A 15,905-nucleotide genomic window follows, 5' to 3' on the forward strand; every position below is an offset into this window, starting at 1 on the left:
GAACTGGAACAGAGGAGGAAACAAAGCTGACAGTTGACGTTGCTGTGGTGTAAAATAATTTTGATAAATATGAAAAGCTTTGTGATATTTTTTATTTTTTTGCTCCTTGAAGGTTTCTGTGGGAGATCAATCTTCATCACCATTAAACCTTTACTTCACTGAACAATACTGCATCTTTAAAATAGTGGGACATGATGACATTGCAGTGACATCATGCTTGCTTTACAGGAAACGAGCTGCCTGGTGTTATTGATTGGATAGCTTTGTATCCGTTTTATAGGAGTGAGATTAGTGAAGGTCGCTGGCTGATTAAGGCTAAATCTCAGATCAAGGTTAAAGTAAATGTAGTTGTAAAATATTGCATGTATGTTCTGAATTACACTTTAAAACTGAAGAGCAGAAAAGGCTGCATGCTGATAAGCTGATATTGATAGTTCCTTATTTATTATAGCTGTTGCTATTCAAGTTCCAGAGCTTGTTTTAGCACAAAGTTTGGTCTTGACTTTTTTTTTTTTTTTTTTTGTGTTAAATAAGGTCCATAGCTGTTATGGCACCCCCCTTGCATGAACGTCCAGTTTTAGCAGTCAAAGGGTGTTTTCTTCTGTTTCTGTTGTCACCCGTTGAGACAGGACAGAATTGTCCTAATTTGCATATTCCCTTGTGTCTCATTCTTTGCTTTCTGATTGGCTCACAACCCCAGGAGGACCTACTATTCATACTCTTATTACCTGTAAGTAAACAACCAATCAACAACCAGCTCACCCAGCTGCTGTTACCTTATTGGGCGAACTATTAGTGGCTAGCTGTTGTTATTTTTAAAGATGCAGTATACTTTTTTCAAGATAAAACACATGACCAACCAGCCAAAGCCATCCTCATTGACGCCTTGCCAGGGTGGGGGTCAGTTCGCTTTCATGCCAGTCATTTCAGAGTTTCAGTTGTTTTTTACATTTTGAAAAGTTTCAGCTTTTGAAAATGGCTTTTAATAAATGATGATTGTTGTGCATAAAGTAACTAGAAACACCTGAATGCCGCAGTGTTTATTTAAAGGAGTGAACTGATTGTGAATTGACCCTGGCCCTGGTGTCCTCTACATGCTCCAAAGTTGCTCTGAAGCAGGCTTTTAAAGGCCGAAGTCGGCCGTAAACCAGAACAAAGCAGGCCAAAAAAGTGGGTCAGCACTGGCCTGAGCGTGTTATTTGAAAAAAGAATGCTGCACTTGTGACTTGTAGCTCTTTGTGTGCATGTAGTCATGTAATCATCCATCTGCCCATCAAGTCACAGGTATCATGGTAAAACTCTTCTCCACGTGGCTTCCTGTCGGTGAATCGGAGCAGTTTGCTTCCTTTTATTTTGGGACATTTGGATTTCATGTTGGTAGCTCGTATGGCTCTTTTCCTTCTGTTGAGGGTTCTTCACTCGCTGCTCGTCATTGTCAGGAACTGTGACCAAAATGGATCCTGAAAAAGTCATTTGCACAACATTTAAAAAGAGGTGGCATCACCGTAATACAAACAGACAATAAAAGATACTAAAATACAAAACAACTAATTAAAATAATAATAATTGTTGTGGCTTTGAAGGACTTTTTAGCTGCACTTAATGCCTCGGTAGAAGGTCACAAACATCACTTCTTTGTTTAGCAACAAAAAACAGTTTTCCAAGAATTTCAAATAAAATGGAAATCTAATTTTACTCTATTAGTATTAATTATTTGACCAGCAACTAAATGCCATTATCAACAACCTTTTTTAAAAGTCTAATATAAAAAATGTTTTGATGAGTGTCAGACTAAATTTCTCCAACTATTTTTACTGTTTTTTTCTTTTACTTTTTTTGACACTTTTATTTTTAAAGATTGTTTTCGTTCAGATTTATTATTATTCAGAAAATATTCAGAACCAGTGAAATTGTTTTTAGATGCACTGCACATATACAAGTTTATTGATTCAGTCATTTAAATGTTTCCTGAACACGCATCACAACATCAAATCTATTCACAGCGTGATTTCAGTGTTCCTTCGATAGGAAACAATTTGAAAGATTCAAATAAAAATCCATTTTAGGTCAGTTCTCATCTTCCTTTTTTTATCTCCACTTCTTTTTTCTTGATATTTAAAGTAAACTCTACAGATACTCATCATCTAGTGGAAACAGCCAATATTCCAGTCTCAATAACAAGCACATCTTGCCAACGTTTAAACTTACTGTATGTTTCTGCAGAGTGTGTGTGTGTGTGTGTGTGTGTGTGTGTGTGTGTGTGTGTGTGAGCAAGCTTAGAGGTGGACTTGGTGTTTTGAGGTAAAGAGGTAAAATATGCACCAAACAGCATGTTTTTTATGTACTCAATGGGAAGAAATCCGAGCTGGATATAGCATCAGTTTGACAACAATCTCCGGTAAATCAATTTAATATAATAAAACAAAACAGTCTCATTCCAGAACATGAAACAGCTCGTTTGTTTGCACAGGACAAACGGTAAATGAGCTCTACTGTTGGTATTTATCTTTGTTAAAGTTCACCCACGCCTGTACGTACTTAATTAACCACCAAGTAGGAAAATGAAGATGCAGCAGCAGATGCTCTTCTGTATATTCTTTTTAAGTGCACAAGATCCTCGAAGGGTTCTTAAATATACATTTATTTAAGTTACACAATGATTGTTACATTTTGTATCAAATGATAAATGTATATTTGCCAAAAATAACTGTATGTCGGCCGTCAGCTCCCCTGATTTCTTAATATCGGTATCAGAATCGGCCAAAGCAACAGTCACATCAGTCGACTTCCAGCCTCGATCTTCGTAACAAAGCCTCAAACAGTTGTACAATAATTACATTGTAGGTTCTGTCCTCATAAATCAATAACTTGCTTACATTTTGCATTATGTAAGACTACAACAAAATTTACGTTTGCAACTTTATAATCAGCCAAATGTCAGTTATTTCTTTTTTAAAATAAAAGAAAAAGAAAAAACAATCATCAGATCGTCAGTTACGCTGAATCAGAGTAAAAGGATTAACCTCTGCATCGTTTTATAAAGGTTTTTTTTTTTTTCACTTTTGCTTCCCACTATGAGAAAAAGATGCCATCTCACCGTTCTGACTCCTTTAAACTAACACCAAATGTTTTGCTACAAACGCAGCTGTTACATGTTCTGAAGTAAGACTGACTTGTAACGCACTAAATACTAGATATCATGTTTTAAAGTTGGCTTGGGTTAAAACCAACGTGACAGTGGAAGTCTGATCACTGGTAGAGCTCTTGTTTTACCTGATGCTCCCACAGCTCTGGGTAAACGGTGTTCCCGCATGCTCTGTCACTCTCAACGTATGAAGTCCTGTAAAATGATTTTCCCCTGAAGTTTTATTGATTAATCCGTCTAACAGAGATCCTGCAAAGCTTTAATTTCAAGCTGCTTTTTGTCCTCACCAGGCATGAGTCTCATAATTGATCTATTTTTTTATTTGACAGGTCCATTACTCTTCTTAAAAACAAAAGTAAATTGTACAGTTTTAGAGTCTGTGAAGAAAAATCAAATAAAAACACATTTATTATCTGAAAATGATTCTTTAAACCGAAGCATTGTCTCAGTTTCTGACAACACACAGTATGTTCCTCACATATTGATGCTTTTTAGTTGGTGAATAGTTTCCTCGAGGCTCCTTCTGTCCAGGTGGTGTTTCTTTGGAGTTTATTAGTCTTTGCTGTCAGATGAAAACTAAATACTTCATATTTTGTTTTTAGCTGATTGAAATGGTGGCTTTTTCTCTGTTTACTGCAGTATTATTGATAAGTATGCAGTACGCTGAACATCAGAAAGAATCTCAGAAAAAGGAGAAAATTACCACTTTGAGCTTTCATTTGACAGCTCTTTTGGTCGATGACAAGTTTTCTTCCTGCTTCTTGTTAGTTATAAACATTTTCCTTGGTTTGCAGTAGAGACTTTTCCCTATACTCCTATTATCTTGCCTACTTTCCTTGCTTGCTCTTCCTCTTTCCTTCCTAGCTTTGCTCTCCTGTCTTCTGTTCACATTTCTCCACAATGTTAGTTCTCAACTCCGTATTCTAGGTCCACAGCCAGCAGCCCCCAGTCAAAACTATACTAACTATTTTATACAAAACTAGCAAATGCTTAAGAAAAGACTGAGGTCTGCAGGCTTGTTGGAGTTTGTATTTGCTCGTAAGCTGCCTGACTGTGTTTATAATGTGCTCTTAACAGGAAACTGGCAAAGAAACGAAAAGACGCCATTGGAACAACAAGGCAGGAAATGACACACATGGTGAACGCAATGGACCGCAGCTACGCTGACCAGAGCACTCTGCACGCAGAAGACCCCATGGCTGTGACGTTCATGGATTCACACAACTACAACAACAGATGTGGGTTCACAAATTCAAAATAGAACTCAAATTAAAAAACTTTCTATTCTGTCTTTCTGATCGTATTTAACAAATGTAAATGCTTTAATTTATCCTTTTTTTTCTATCTTTATAAGTGATTTTTTTTAGATCTTTATTGTTCTAAAAGCTGTAGTTTGAGACACAAAATGTAATTATTTACACTCAATTTGTTTTAAAGGAAATTCTTTCTCTTGTTATTTCAGTTGCAAAAATGTGATGAGTAAATAGGAAAAAGCCTCTTGCCCAGAATCCAAATTATTGCCAAAACTCCTTTAAATTACTTGTATTATTGTCTGGAATATGACTCATGCTGGTGTTTAATGTTCTGTCATGTGATTATGATTTAAAGATCTGAAAGTAACAACCTAATGATTTTTACGGCCCGTTCAGAGTGACTGAACGGATATTTAATGATTCCACATTTGTAAACAGGAAAGTAGAGGAATAGCTTTGTCCTTGTGAATGCTTGAAAGTCTGAACTGTAGAATATTTTCTACACCTTGTTTCCTTCTCCAGTGCCCAACGATCCTCTGGTTCCCACTGCTGTGTTAGGTGAGACTTCTGGTGATGCTGGTTATGTCCCATTTATCACCCTTTAGTGATCTCCCATCGTCATCATGTTGGCCCCTGTGCTTGTTGTCTTCCCTATCCATCATTAAATAAATCACAATTTTAACTGGAGTTATTGGGCATAATCAGATTCTTCATTGCATCTTATAATGTTTGTAATGTACTTTAGTATTTGGTATTTATGTTTATGTATCAGATAGATTGGCTTGTTAAAACTTTTGTATTCCAACAGTTAAAATGTTAGATGTTTGACACGCTTTTTAAAATTATATTACAAACGGAGACCCAGAAAGTAGAAAAATTTCAAAGTTTAAACTGGAAAAGACTGGAACTGCATGAACACTTTTTGTTTGTTTTGACACCTATCCCCAGCTCCTGTCTGGTATTAAAGACCCCAGAAGTCAGACTCTTCATTTATCACCCTGTGCTTTTGTTCAGTCTCTTCCAGTTCCAGCCGTAGTGTCTGTTTCTCACTGAGTTATCGATAGTCAAAGTTATTACTAACTATCTCCCTTGGAGATCTCATTACTTTCACAGATTGGACCATTTTGTGTCCAAAAATTACAAAAATTGATGCATGAAAAGAGGAGGAAAATCTGTCACTCCGGCATTGCAAAAAGACTGCAGATTAAATCTGAACAACTCGGTGCCTGTACCCCTGTGTTTTAGCTGAAGGTTTTCAGCTCTGTAGCTTCCATCTGTGTTGCTCCCCAGGCTTGTTTTGTTGCAGATTCCCCTGTCTTAGAATCTAAATAATAAAAGATGGAGCTTTTGCAGACGCTGGTGTTGCTCCAGCTCCAGCTTTGTACTGCAACATGTTTAGTTAAGTGTGTTGTTGACACTGCAGCGTGATGTGGAATTTGAACATAACCTCAAGGGCTCCGCAACCACCGTACCACCAAACGGTGTTAATTAACTGTTCCAGGGCCTCTAATGTGGAGTGAAAGCTGCAGTTTCAGTCTGTCCTGGCCAATCACGTCACAGAGGAGTAAAAAGTAGCAGGAAGTAGTACATTAAGACGCACTGTCAGGTCAAGTTTACTGTTAATTGGCCTGACACGGGCTTAACAAACCTTTAACAATCAGTAATGAGCTAACATGTCCTCAGAGCAGAGAAATCATGTGTTGGAGGAAATCAGAAGTGTCAGTTAATAAACAGTGGTGAAGATGAAATCAGTCTCTTGTGCTGCTCCGTTCCACAGCCCGTAAAACCATTACCAGCCAGTTATTATTCCTTTTAACCCCGTAATGTTCAGCTAAATTTTCATCAACAACAAAAAAAAATTCTTAACATGAATAAATAAAATATATTCCCATCAGTTCAACCTGAAATAAACATATATGTTCTCTATATGTCAGATTATTGCTCATTTCTTAGTTGCAGTATTTTTGGACATTAATATAGGTTGATATGATAGCAGTAATATTTGGAAATAATATATTAAACCTTTCTTTGCTCTTCAAGTTTAAACTGTAGATAAAACAATGCTGTATAATTCCACTAGATGGCACTCTAGGCAACCTTCAGAACACAAGTTGTTCAGTTTCTCTCCCGTTCTTCAGTGTCTTATGTTGCTGTGAATATATTTTTTTTAATCCTTTTTAAATGTTTTTTAGTTGTGCATCATTTTTCAGAGTCATCTATTGTGTTTAAACGTATAAACTCTTCACCAGCAGAGAGACATATTTCTGTATCTGCATTGTTATATATATCTACTTATCTGAAGCATGTCTAAACCTTGTTGCTCTTTTCTTTTTACGCTGCATTAACATGTAGTTCCAATCACAGGTGAGTAAACCAAGAAAACTGACTGTCCAGTGTTTTGTTTATTTAGTTTAAGGAAACCGTTTTTGTTGGTGGTAATATCAGGGGAAAAAAATGTTCTTTTTATTTATTTTTTGAGAAACTGTTAAAGCTATGTTTTTGACTGACAAGCTACTGATTTTAGTAAATGTTTTCTCTTTTTCCCCTCTTGTTAAAGATGAGAACCACAGTGCCTCTGCAGCAGAGAACAGCAGGCTCCTGGATGTTCCTCGTTATCACTGTGAAGGAACCGAGTCTCCTTATCAGACGGGACAGCTGCATCCTGCCATCCGTGTGGCCGACCTTCTGCAGCACATCAACCTGATGAAAACATCGGACAGCTATGGCTTCAAGGAGGAATATGAAGTAATATTGTTTCTGCCAATATTGTTGCAGGTTACAGTGGCAACCACAGCAATTTTTGTTATTAATAGTGTTGAAATAGTTATTCAAATAGTATTGGCCTAATTCTAACCTTATTATGTTTCTTATTATGTTTAGTTTTGATTAAGTGTCACAGAAGAAGAGAACAACATTAAATTGATATTCTGTGATTAAATGATGATGTTCTAGCTTCACATTTAAATGATAAAATGGCTAATGTTGGGGAAACTGCCTTATAAATCATCTTAATGATTATGCAATCCAAAAATCAGACATTTTTATAGTCTTCTTGTTTTAGTGTCTAATGATCATAAACATCCTCATGTACCAATTGAATAAAAGCAACAAAGGAAATAACCCATCATAATGCTTTTTTCTGCTCTTTTTATTTATGGTTTGTTTTTAAAGATCTGGGATGTGCAATAAATTTTTCTTCTGGGATTTTTCTGTTGCTGATGATACAGAGCTTCTTTGAGGGTCAGTCAGCCTCCTGGGACGTGGCAAAGAAAGAGCAGAATCGTACGAAGAACCGCTATGGGAACATTATAGCATGTAAGTGTGGAAGATTTGGGCAAACAGCTGCTTTGGACCTCAGTCTTTAACTTGATCTGAAGCTCAGATGTTAGAGTTCCAAAGTTAAATACAATTTTTAATAATTTAAGTCTGTTATTCCACATAAGAGTTTTTGGTACGATAAATAACTGGTTCTCAGGACAACATAACCTTTGGGTTTTTTTGAAAAACTGAAGATAAAACTGAAGGCTGCAATACCAACATGCATTTCATTCAGTGATTTTATTTCTCTAATATAATGTCTGTAATATGTCTGTTTGTGTTGTTCTTTTCTTTGCTGTTTTCTGTTATCTTTCTGTAGATGATCATTCACGGGTTATTCTGCAGCCCATAGAAGATGACCCCTCCTCCGACTACATCAACGCCAACTACATCGATGTAAGTGGAAACACATCGAATGCTACTATTGGCTCCCAACGAAACCAACGAAACCACACTCCCTCGCTCGTATGTCAGGCCTATATACCTTTATTGAGTCCACCAGTCACCCATCAAACCATTCTATGCACCCAGTCTCATCCAAAACGCATCAAACATACCATTTGTCTTTCATACGTGTCAGTGCTGCTGGTTTTTTTCTATTCATCCTTTTTATACTATTTTATTTTAGTTACTAATTTTTATTCATTTAAAATGTATTCAGTACAACTGTACGTTTTGTTGTTATTTGGCCCACTCATTGGTGCATAAAGGCCAAGGGGCATGAAGGACTCTGTACAGAAAATAAAAGTGATTTTAGAACATTACAGAAGCTAACTGCAGTACCAACATAGCTCATAATCCATCATAAAAATACAAGTTGTCTTTTTTAGATCTTTTGCTAAATATTAAACAGACCTAATTTGTGAAACTGTGAGCTTCAAAGGTGAATTTTAACATGTCTTGTTCTGTAAACAAATGATGGGACCAAGATTTCTGTTTTCCAGTTTTAGTGTCTGTAACTAAGCCCACTAATTGCTGCTGACATTCACATGTTTAGCATTTGGCAAAAATGTCCCACTTCTTCCTGATAGTCACATCAGGCTGTTAATAAACAGTTGACACACTTATCTTACCTATGTACAGTTTATTTTCATCCTTTGCCTCTCGTTCATCCATTCACCTTCTTCCACTTCTCTTATCTCTTATCACCTCCAAACATCTGCATGTCAGTCACTCACATCATGCTTGTGTGATGTTATGCTTACGTCATGCTTTTCTGTGTTAACAACTTACGTGAACCTAGAATTAGAATGAATAGAGTGGACACCTCCTTATCTTTGCTGATACAACAAAACTACAGTTTGGAGATGCAGCCATCAGAAGTGTCCTGTCTATTCCGTCTAATTTGAACTTTTATTTCTGCATGTTTTGGTCCGTCTCCCATTTTGTCAAAGCAGCTTTTCTTTTTTTCTGATTGACACTCACTGACATTGTTGTGCTTTCTTTCTTTCTTCCACTTGTTCTTACTGCCTGTGGCTTGGGCTGTAGATATGGCTGTACAGGGATGTAAGTATCACTGTGGATTTTTTTCATTCATCCCCCTCAACCTTTACATCAGCCCACCTACACCTTCATGCATACATCTGCCCTTATGTGCATCAAGTGATGATGCACATCCTTGAGTTGCTTGGGCCTCTGCTGCATGAAGGATTCCACTTCATCTTGCCTACCTGCCATTCTTGCTTGGATCCTCTTGTATGCTGTAAATATGTTGATGCATAGCCCCTGTTTTTGTCCCTGATGTCACGTCAGTAGTGGTCGTAGCTCTGTGGGCAGTGCTTTAAGTCACATGAAGGTGACGTCAGGTTCTAATGTTACGTGTAAAAGTTCTCACAAATTATATCACCAGAAAATGGTCCAGTTTTCAGAGCTATAATGAATAAGACTGTCAGCAGTACAATCAACAAATCATACAGAAAAGCCATAAATAAAATATGCCAATATATTATGCTACTGCAGACAAAAGTGGGATAATAACAGTTTAGACAAAACATTAAGAACCATGTAAAAATGGAAATAAATTTAAACATTTTCACTGCATACTGACGCTCGTGTTATGTCTTCAGGGTTACCAGAGACCAAGTCACTACATTGCTACCCAGGGTAAGATACTGCAGGAATGTGAAATAAATGTTAAAGTGCTGTTTATAGTTCTCCTGAAAATTACAAATAACATGCAATTGTTCCATGTATGAGGATTTAACTCGTAGTAACAGTTAAATACTGTCTCTCTGGTTAGGTCCTGTTCATGAGACGGTGTATGATTTCTGGAGGATGGTGTGGCAGGAACAGTCGGCCTGCATCGTCATGGTAACCAATCTGGTGGAGGTTGGAAGGGTAAGTTGCTCTTTTCCTTCCCTTTCTCCTTTTCGGTCCAGTTCAGCTGTTCCCCAGGGAGTAGCTGCATTTTTTATTTTTTAACACACCAATTAGTGAGATTCTTACAAGATTCTAAAACCATTCTATCTAAAGCTGTGTATGACTCTTTTTAAGCACGGTAAACTACTGTTTCTGCAGCTTTGCTTGTGGTTTTATGAATTTTCTTTGACATAACCTTGAGTTTCGTTTTCATCTAGGTTAAGTGTTATAAGTACTGGCCAGATGATGCTGAGGTGTACGGAGACTTCAAGGTGACATTTGTGGAGGTTGAACCTCTTGCTGAATATGTGGTCCGTACTTTTACACTGGAGAGGGTAAGTTATGTTTTAACTTCCTGTTGCATAATCTTATTCCAATGATTTGATTTGATTGAAATTCTTATCTTCTATTTTAAATGTATTTGAAACAAAGGCAACTTTTAAAAATGGTTGCATTAGTCAAAAGTGTGCTTATGATTTCTTAAAACCTTAATTATAGCTTATGGCATAGATAGAACCATAAAGTAAAAGCCATTCAATACCTTTATTTTGAGTTTTCATTTATTTGCCTATTATTCCTCATAAAAAAACACTGATTGCATATTTTAAAAACACCAAAATATTCTAAAAAATACTCCTGTTGTGTCACATTAAAACTAGATGCACTTGGAAAACACAAACCTTCATAAAGGCCATGTGATCATTAAAAATTGTTTGATCCGGATCGTGATCTGGATCACCACCAGAATTAAATCACTTGTTTTTTGTGACAACTCAAAATATCCTCAAAATCTGTTCATTAGTTTTCAAGTAATCTTGCTAACATACAAACCAACACTACAGAAAACATAACCTCCTTAGCCGAGGTAATAAATAAGTATCCATATTTCTGCCCAAAGTTACAAGGGAAATATACATACAGTAGGTTGCATCCTGTCTTAATGTGGTAGTTTTAGCTAAATGACAGGAATCTGGTTTGCAAATGACATGTTTGGTTATTTTATCCATTCTTGTTGCTGCATTGAACTCTACCAAAAACTGCTAAATACAGCGAGCATGTAAAGTAAAATTTGACAGCTTTCATGTAGTTTTATTTAAAAAGATGCTGTTTATCTTCTCTTAGCGTGGCTTCAACGAAGTGCGGGAGGTCAAGCAGTTCCACTTCACAGGCTGGCCTGATCATGGAGTTCCATATCACGCCACTGGACTACTGTCCTTCATCCGCAGAGTTAAAATGTCCAATCCACCCTCTGCTGGACCCATAGTTGTCCACTGCAGGTATAAATACAGATCTTTTTATACTGCAAACAATTAGGATAGATGTCTTTATAATGACAGACCTATACAACAATTTCTAAACCCTAATTAAATGTATGTTATCTGCACCTTTGCAGTGCTGGAGCAGGACGCACAGGCTGCTTCATAGTCATCGACATCATGTTGGATATGGCAGAGAGAGAAGGAGTGGTCGACATCTACAACTGTGTGAAAGCTCTTCGCTCCAGGAGGATCAACATGGTACAGACTGAGGTGACTGCATTACCCATCCTCCATTTGCATCTTCTTCTTAGAATAGACAGAGTAAACATCACTGTGAGAACCAGCCATCAGCACGGTACAGATGGCTGGAGTTTTACAGTATGTAGTTACTTATTTAACATTCATTCATAAAAATGTCACCTCATCACATTTCCAATCCTTCATAACTTAGGCTTTACGTACTTCTAACACTTCTTCTGTCAGGCTGTTTTAACTAATCAAACATTTATTACTGTTGAGGGAAAATGTGTTATTGTCCCTGTAAGCATCAAAGACAACATTCCCCTAGTAAGCTTTATTTATCTGTTATAATCATTGTTATAAACACTCCTAAACATGTGCTTCTTCAGTATCAGCCAGTGGCAGTGTAGCTAAGTTTTTTCTTTTATTATTTGCTCGAAAAGTCAAAAAAGAATTTCTTTTTGTTCACACTGAATCAGAAGTAAAGTAAAGCGAGCCAAGTCATGATCCCATTTCATCCTCGCCTCCATCTGCCACCAGTCTCCGCTCTCACTCCCAGTGTCTGCATCCTCACTTTCATTTCAGCTGTTTGTGTTACGTTTTTGTGTTTTATTGTCGGCAAAATCTTTATCAAAGAGTAAATGTGCATGGATCTCATCATATGTGTGGGTTAAATTATGCACAGGAGCAGTATATATTCATCCACGATGCCATACTAGAGGCTTGTCTATGTGGAGAAACAGCCATTCCAGTGTGTGAGTTCAAAGCAGCCTATTATGAGCTGATTCGCATCGACTCCCAGACCAACTCGTCTCACCTGAAGGATGAGTTCCAGGTAAAGTTTCTCTCTTGTCTGTTTATCCCATAAGCAATTAGCATTATTTAGAGGAACAACTAAAATAGCATTGTTTAATTCCTATCAGTAATGAAGCTAATAGTTTATTATTACATCACAAAATACAATCTCTTTTGTTCCAGCTCCATTCTCACTCCCATCTTAGTCAGGCCTGCTTGTTATTCCAGCAGCCAGTGAACCCGTTTAGTGTTTTTGTTTTTGTCAGCATACTGGAATGCTTTGCTTTTCAAAACACAATTCTGTACTTTATTCCCTGACAATGATGTTCTGCTGCACCTAATCCAGTTTTTGCTGTCTAAACCTAACAAGCTAAAAGGTAACAAATGATAATCTAAAGTTTAGCCACTATTCTTGATTTTAAGTCTCTTTGTCGGAAGATAGCCATCTAATCCCAAATGTTAAACATGGACCTTCCACAGCCAGTAAGAGGCAGATGTGTCTCAGAGAAGGAGCATTTGAATGTATTGCCATGGTCTTCTGATATGTTCAGATTCAGCTGTGTGTGTTTGTTTATCTACGGAAAGAGCCAAAATGACTGAAACTAGATCGAATGTTAAACTTACAGACATATTTCTTGACCTACACAGACTGCAGCCGTCAGTCTATTACTTCAGCTTCCTCGTGGTTTTTGGCAGATTCGGCTGAGTGCTTTGTTTACATTGAGTGTGGACCCGCATTTCAGAATTTCATTCAATATATCTAAAAAAACAACTGGAGTAAACACATTCGAACTGCACACTTTGTTATAGTTCAGGATAACTTTTTATGTGTTTGATTTCATACTTTGCAATGAGAAGCTTTAAAGCATTTACAGTTCTTATGAACCCTTTCGGACTTCCCTGTTTTATTTATTGTTTTGTTTTTTGTATACTCATTAGGATTTCATTCTCCACATCTTACTTTTTAGCTTGTTTTAACAACAAACATTCAAAATCAGGGCTCACTTTTTTTTTTTCTTCAGACGAATAAGATACACCCAACATTCTTTACAAGCACTAATGTTTGTGAGAATGATTTATTTTAGGCCATCTTTGTAATTTAAGTATGTATTCAATGTGAATTGACTTTCCATTATCCATTTCTCTTTGTGTCCAGACATTAAACTCAGTGACGCCTCAGCCTCAGCCAGAAGACTGCAGCATCGCACTGTTGCCTAGAAACCAAGATAAGAACCGCTTTATGGATGGCCTTCCTCCTGACAGATGCCTGCCCTTCCTCATTACAATAGACGGAGAAAGCAGCAACTACATCAATGCTGCTCTGATGGATGTAAGTCAATAACACATTTAGTGTAAACACAGTAAGGTTGCGTTATTTTCAACACATCAAGCAGGAGTAGTTTGGGACATGGTGTGTGTTCTTTTTGTTTTTTTTAACGCATACACATGTAAATATCTAGTAGAGGTGTGTGTTATTTCTGAAAATTCCCATTATGTTTTAGATTCTGTCCCAAACTGCAGTCACATATTTGTTACAAATGATACAGACTTTTAAAAGTTTAAAAAAAAGAGAACAGATTATACATATTCTATACATGTAACACTTACACACAGATACACACACAGACTCCCTTCCCTGTTTGTGTGATGCTGTGTTTGTGGTTTTAGCAGAAGGCTAGAGACAAATCCAGGTTCTGAAAAGACCGCTAGCTTCTCTGGCCACCACCCAAACATCTCTTACATTGGCGACAGTTGACCCAAACTCAACATGTTGCCCATGAACAGTCAGTTGAAAAAGAAAACATTGACTAGACAGAAAGTTTAAGGTAAGATGACAATATGGTGTCATTATTAGTCAGAGAGGGGGTTGTAGATATACGAGTAGTTTCAGAGAACGCTTAAAAAATATAAAATGTAAAAAAATGTATGTTGTTGAAACAAAGTTGACATCTCTCCAGCAGAGTTGTTGGAGGACAAAATACTGTAGTTATTGTAAAAGTGATTAAAAACAATTCAGTGGAGTTTAGTCACTTACCTCTGGCCTCTTTCTAACCAAGCTGTCAGAAGAGTTCCAGGTAATGGGGTTTTACTTCAAATCTCCAATACTGGATTTGTTTCATGGCTTCAGTGTTGTTCAGCTTCCAGTTTTCCGTGTACCAAAGCCATTTTGCTCCCAGATCTCACCCCGACTCCAGATTCTCATCATGGTTCTAGTGCCTCGCTCATGAACCCATCCACGCCCCTTTTTACTGATCATTTTCATCTCAAGGAAAGGTTGGGCTCAGTTCACATTCGGTTCAGGGAGTTCCATTAATACGTTCTCCATGCAAACTTGGTTTCAGACACATTCTTCATGTGTTGTTTGTATCATCTGAACTAACTGAACGCAATGGTAACTGACCCCCCCATTAAATGGAGATGTTTTGTATATGCATGCTCCTGCCCCTCACAGTTTAATCCCACTGCATGATCATCATCACCTTTCTGTCGTACGCTTGCTTTGTGACGTCCCACCTCACCGTTTGTTGTTTAATTTGTGTGTTTGGGTGAAAGAGAGTGAACAAGACAGATGTGCTGCAACAATGACCAGAATAAAGATATTTAAATGACAGATATTTAGTTTTGCTATGTTTTGTGTGAACAAAATGTCTCACATCAGGTTTTCTTCTCCTTTGCTTGCAGAGCTACAGACAGCCTGCTGCATTCATCGTTACCCAGCATCCTTTGCCCAACACCGTCAAAGACTTTTGGCGACTAGTTTACGACTATGGATGTACCAGCCTGGTGATGCTAAATGAGATTGACCTGGCTCAGGTAGTTAGCTTTGAAAATGAGCTATAATTTCACGTTTTTATTGTTATGAAGTGAAACATGGCATTGAATTGAAACGGTTTCTTCTCAGGGTTGTCCTCAGTACTGGCCAGAGGAGGGCATGCTGCGTTACGGTCCCGTCCAGGTGGAATGTATGTCCTGCTCGATGGACTGCGACGTTATCAGCAGGCTCTTCAGAGTCTGCAACCTCACCAGGGTTAGCACACATTTGTTTTCTAGCAAATCCTGCTGCGAGTCTCTCTCCTGTGCTGCTTCTACAGTGACAGTGTTTTTTGATGTTTCAGCCTCAGGAAGGCTACCTGATGGTTCGTCAGTTCCAGTACTTGGGGTGGGCGGGGCATAGAGAAGTCCCCGCCTCCAAACGCTCGTTCCTCAAACTGATCCTTCAGGTCGACCAGTGGCAGCGTGAAGGAGAGGAGGGAGAAGGAAGAACAATCGTGCACTGTCTGTAAGTGCACAATGCGACACGTTTCCTCATAAACAGTCACGTCGAGTTTATTTTTTCAAAAATGCTTCATAGATGGAACTGATTTAAGGATAAACGAAACAATTTTGTGCTTCTGTAGAAACGGAGGTGGGCGAAGTGGAGTATTTTGTGCCAGCAGCATTGTGTGTGAAATGGTCAAGAGACAGAATGTGGTGGACGTCTTCCACGCTGTGAAGACGCTGAGGAACAGCAAGCCCAACATGGTGGATACTCCGGTG

At 37.8% G+C, this 15,905-nt stretch overlaps 1 protein-coding gene across 19 annotated transcripts in view; it reads left to right on the forward strand.

Moving 5' to 3' along the window:
• ptprk (protein tyrosine phosphatase receptor type K) overlaps positions 1 to 15,905 on the forward strand; it is a 104,872-nt gene that overhangs the window by 86,160 nt on the left and 2,807 nt on the right. For 2 of the 19 annotated variants that reach the window (XM_017411868.3, XM_017411873.3), the window contains 20 exons: positions 701 to 730; positions 4,223 to 4,383; positions 4,921 to 4,956; positions 6,751 to 6,762; positions 6,956 to 7,143; positions 7,617 to 7,713; positions 8,036 to 8,181; positions 9,205 to 9,222; positions 9,783 to 9,819; positions 9,956 to 10,053; positions 10,293 to 10,409; positions 11,197 to 11,351; positions 11,468 to 11,603; positions 12,259 to 12,408; positions 13,525 to 13,698; positions 14,426 to 14,443; positions 15,051 to 15,182; positions 15,271 to 15,396; positions 15,485 to 15,648; positions 15,767 to 15,902. In XM_017411868.3, coding sequence (XP_017267357.1) covers positions 701 to 730; positions 4,223 to 4,383; positions 4,921 to 4,956; positions 6,751 to 6,762; positions 6,956 to 7,143; positions 7,617 to 7,713; positions 8,036 to 8,181; positions 9,205 to 9,222; positions 9,783 to 9,819; positions 9,956 to 10,053; positions 10,293 to 10,409; positions 11,197 to 11,351; positions 11,468 to 11,603; positions 12,259 to 12,408; positions 13,525 to 13,698; positions 14,426 to 14,443; positions 15,051 to 15,182; positions 15,271 to 15,396; positions 15,485 to 15,648; positions 15,767 to 15,902 — 2,131 coding nt within the window. The remainder of the gene's footprint in view (positions 1 to 700; positions 731 to 4,222; positions 4,384 to 4,920; positions 4,957 to 6,750; positions 6,763 to 6,955; positions 7,144 to 7,616; positions 7,714 to 8,035; positions 8,182 to 9,204; positions 9,223 to 9,782; positions 9,820 to 9,955; positions 10,054 to 10,292; positions 10,410 to 11,196; positions 11,352 to 11,467; positions 11,604 to 12,258; positions 12,409 to 13,524; positions 13,699 to 14,425; positions 14,444 to 15,050; positions 15,183 to 15,270; positions 15,397 to 15,484; positions 15,649 to 15,766; positions 15,903 to 15,905) is intronic. The other 17 variants (XM_017411871.3, XM_017411876.3, XM_017411869.3 and 14 more) reach the window with 17 other exon arrangements.

The sequence above is a fragment of the Kryptolebias marmoratus genome, linkage group LG19, assembly GCF_001649575.2.
Source record: "Kryptolebias marmoratus isolate JLee-2015 linkage group LG19, ASM164957v2, whole genome shotgun sequence".
Taxonomy (NCBI): domain Eukaryota; kingdom Metazoa; phylum Chordata; class Actinopteri; order Cyprinodontiformes; family Rivulidae; genus Kryptolebias; species Kryptolebias marmoratus.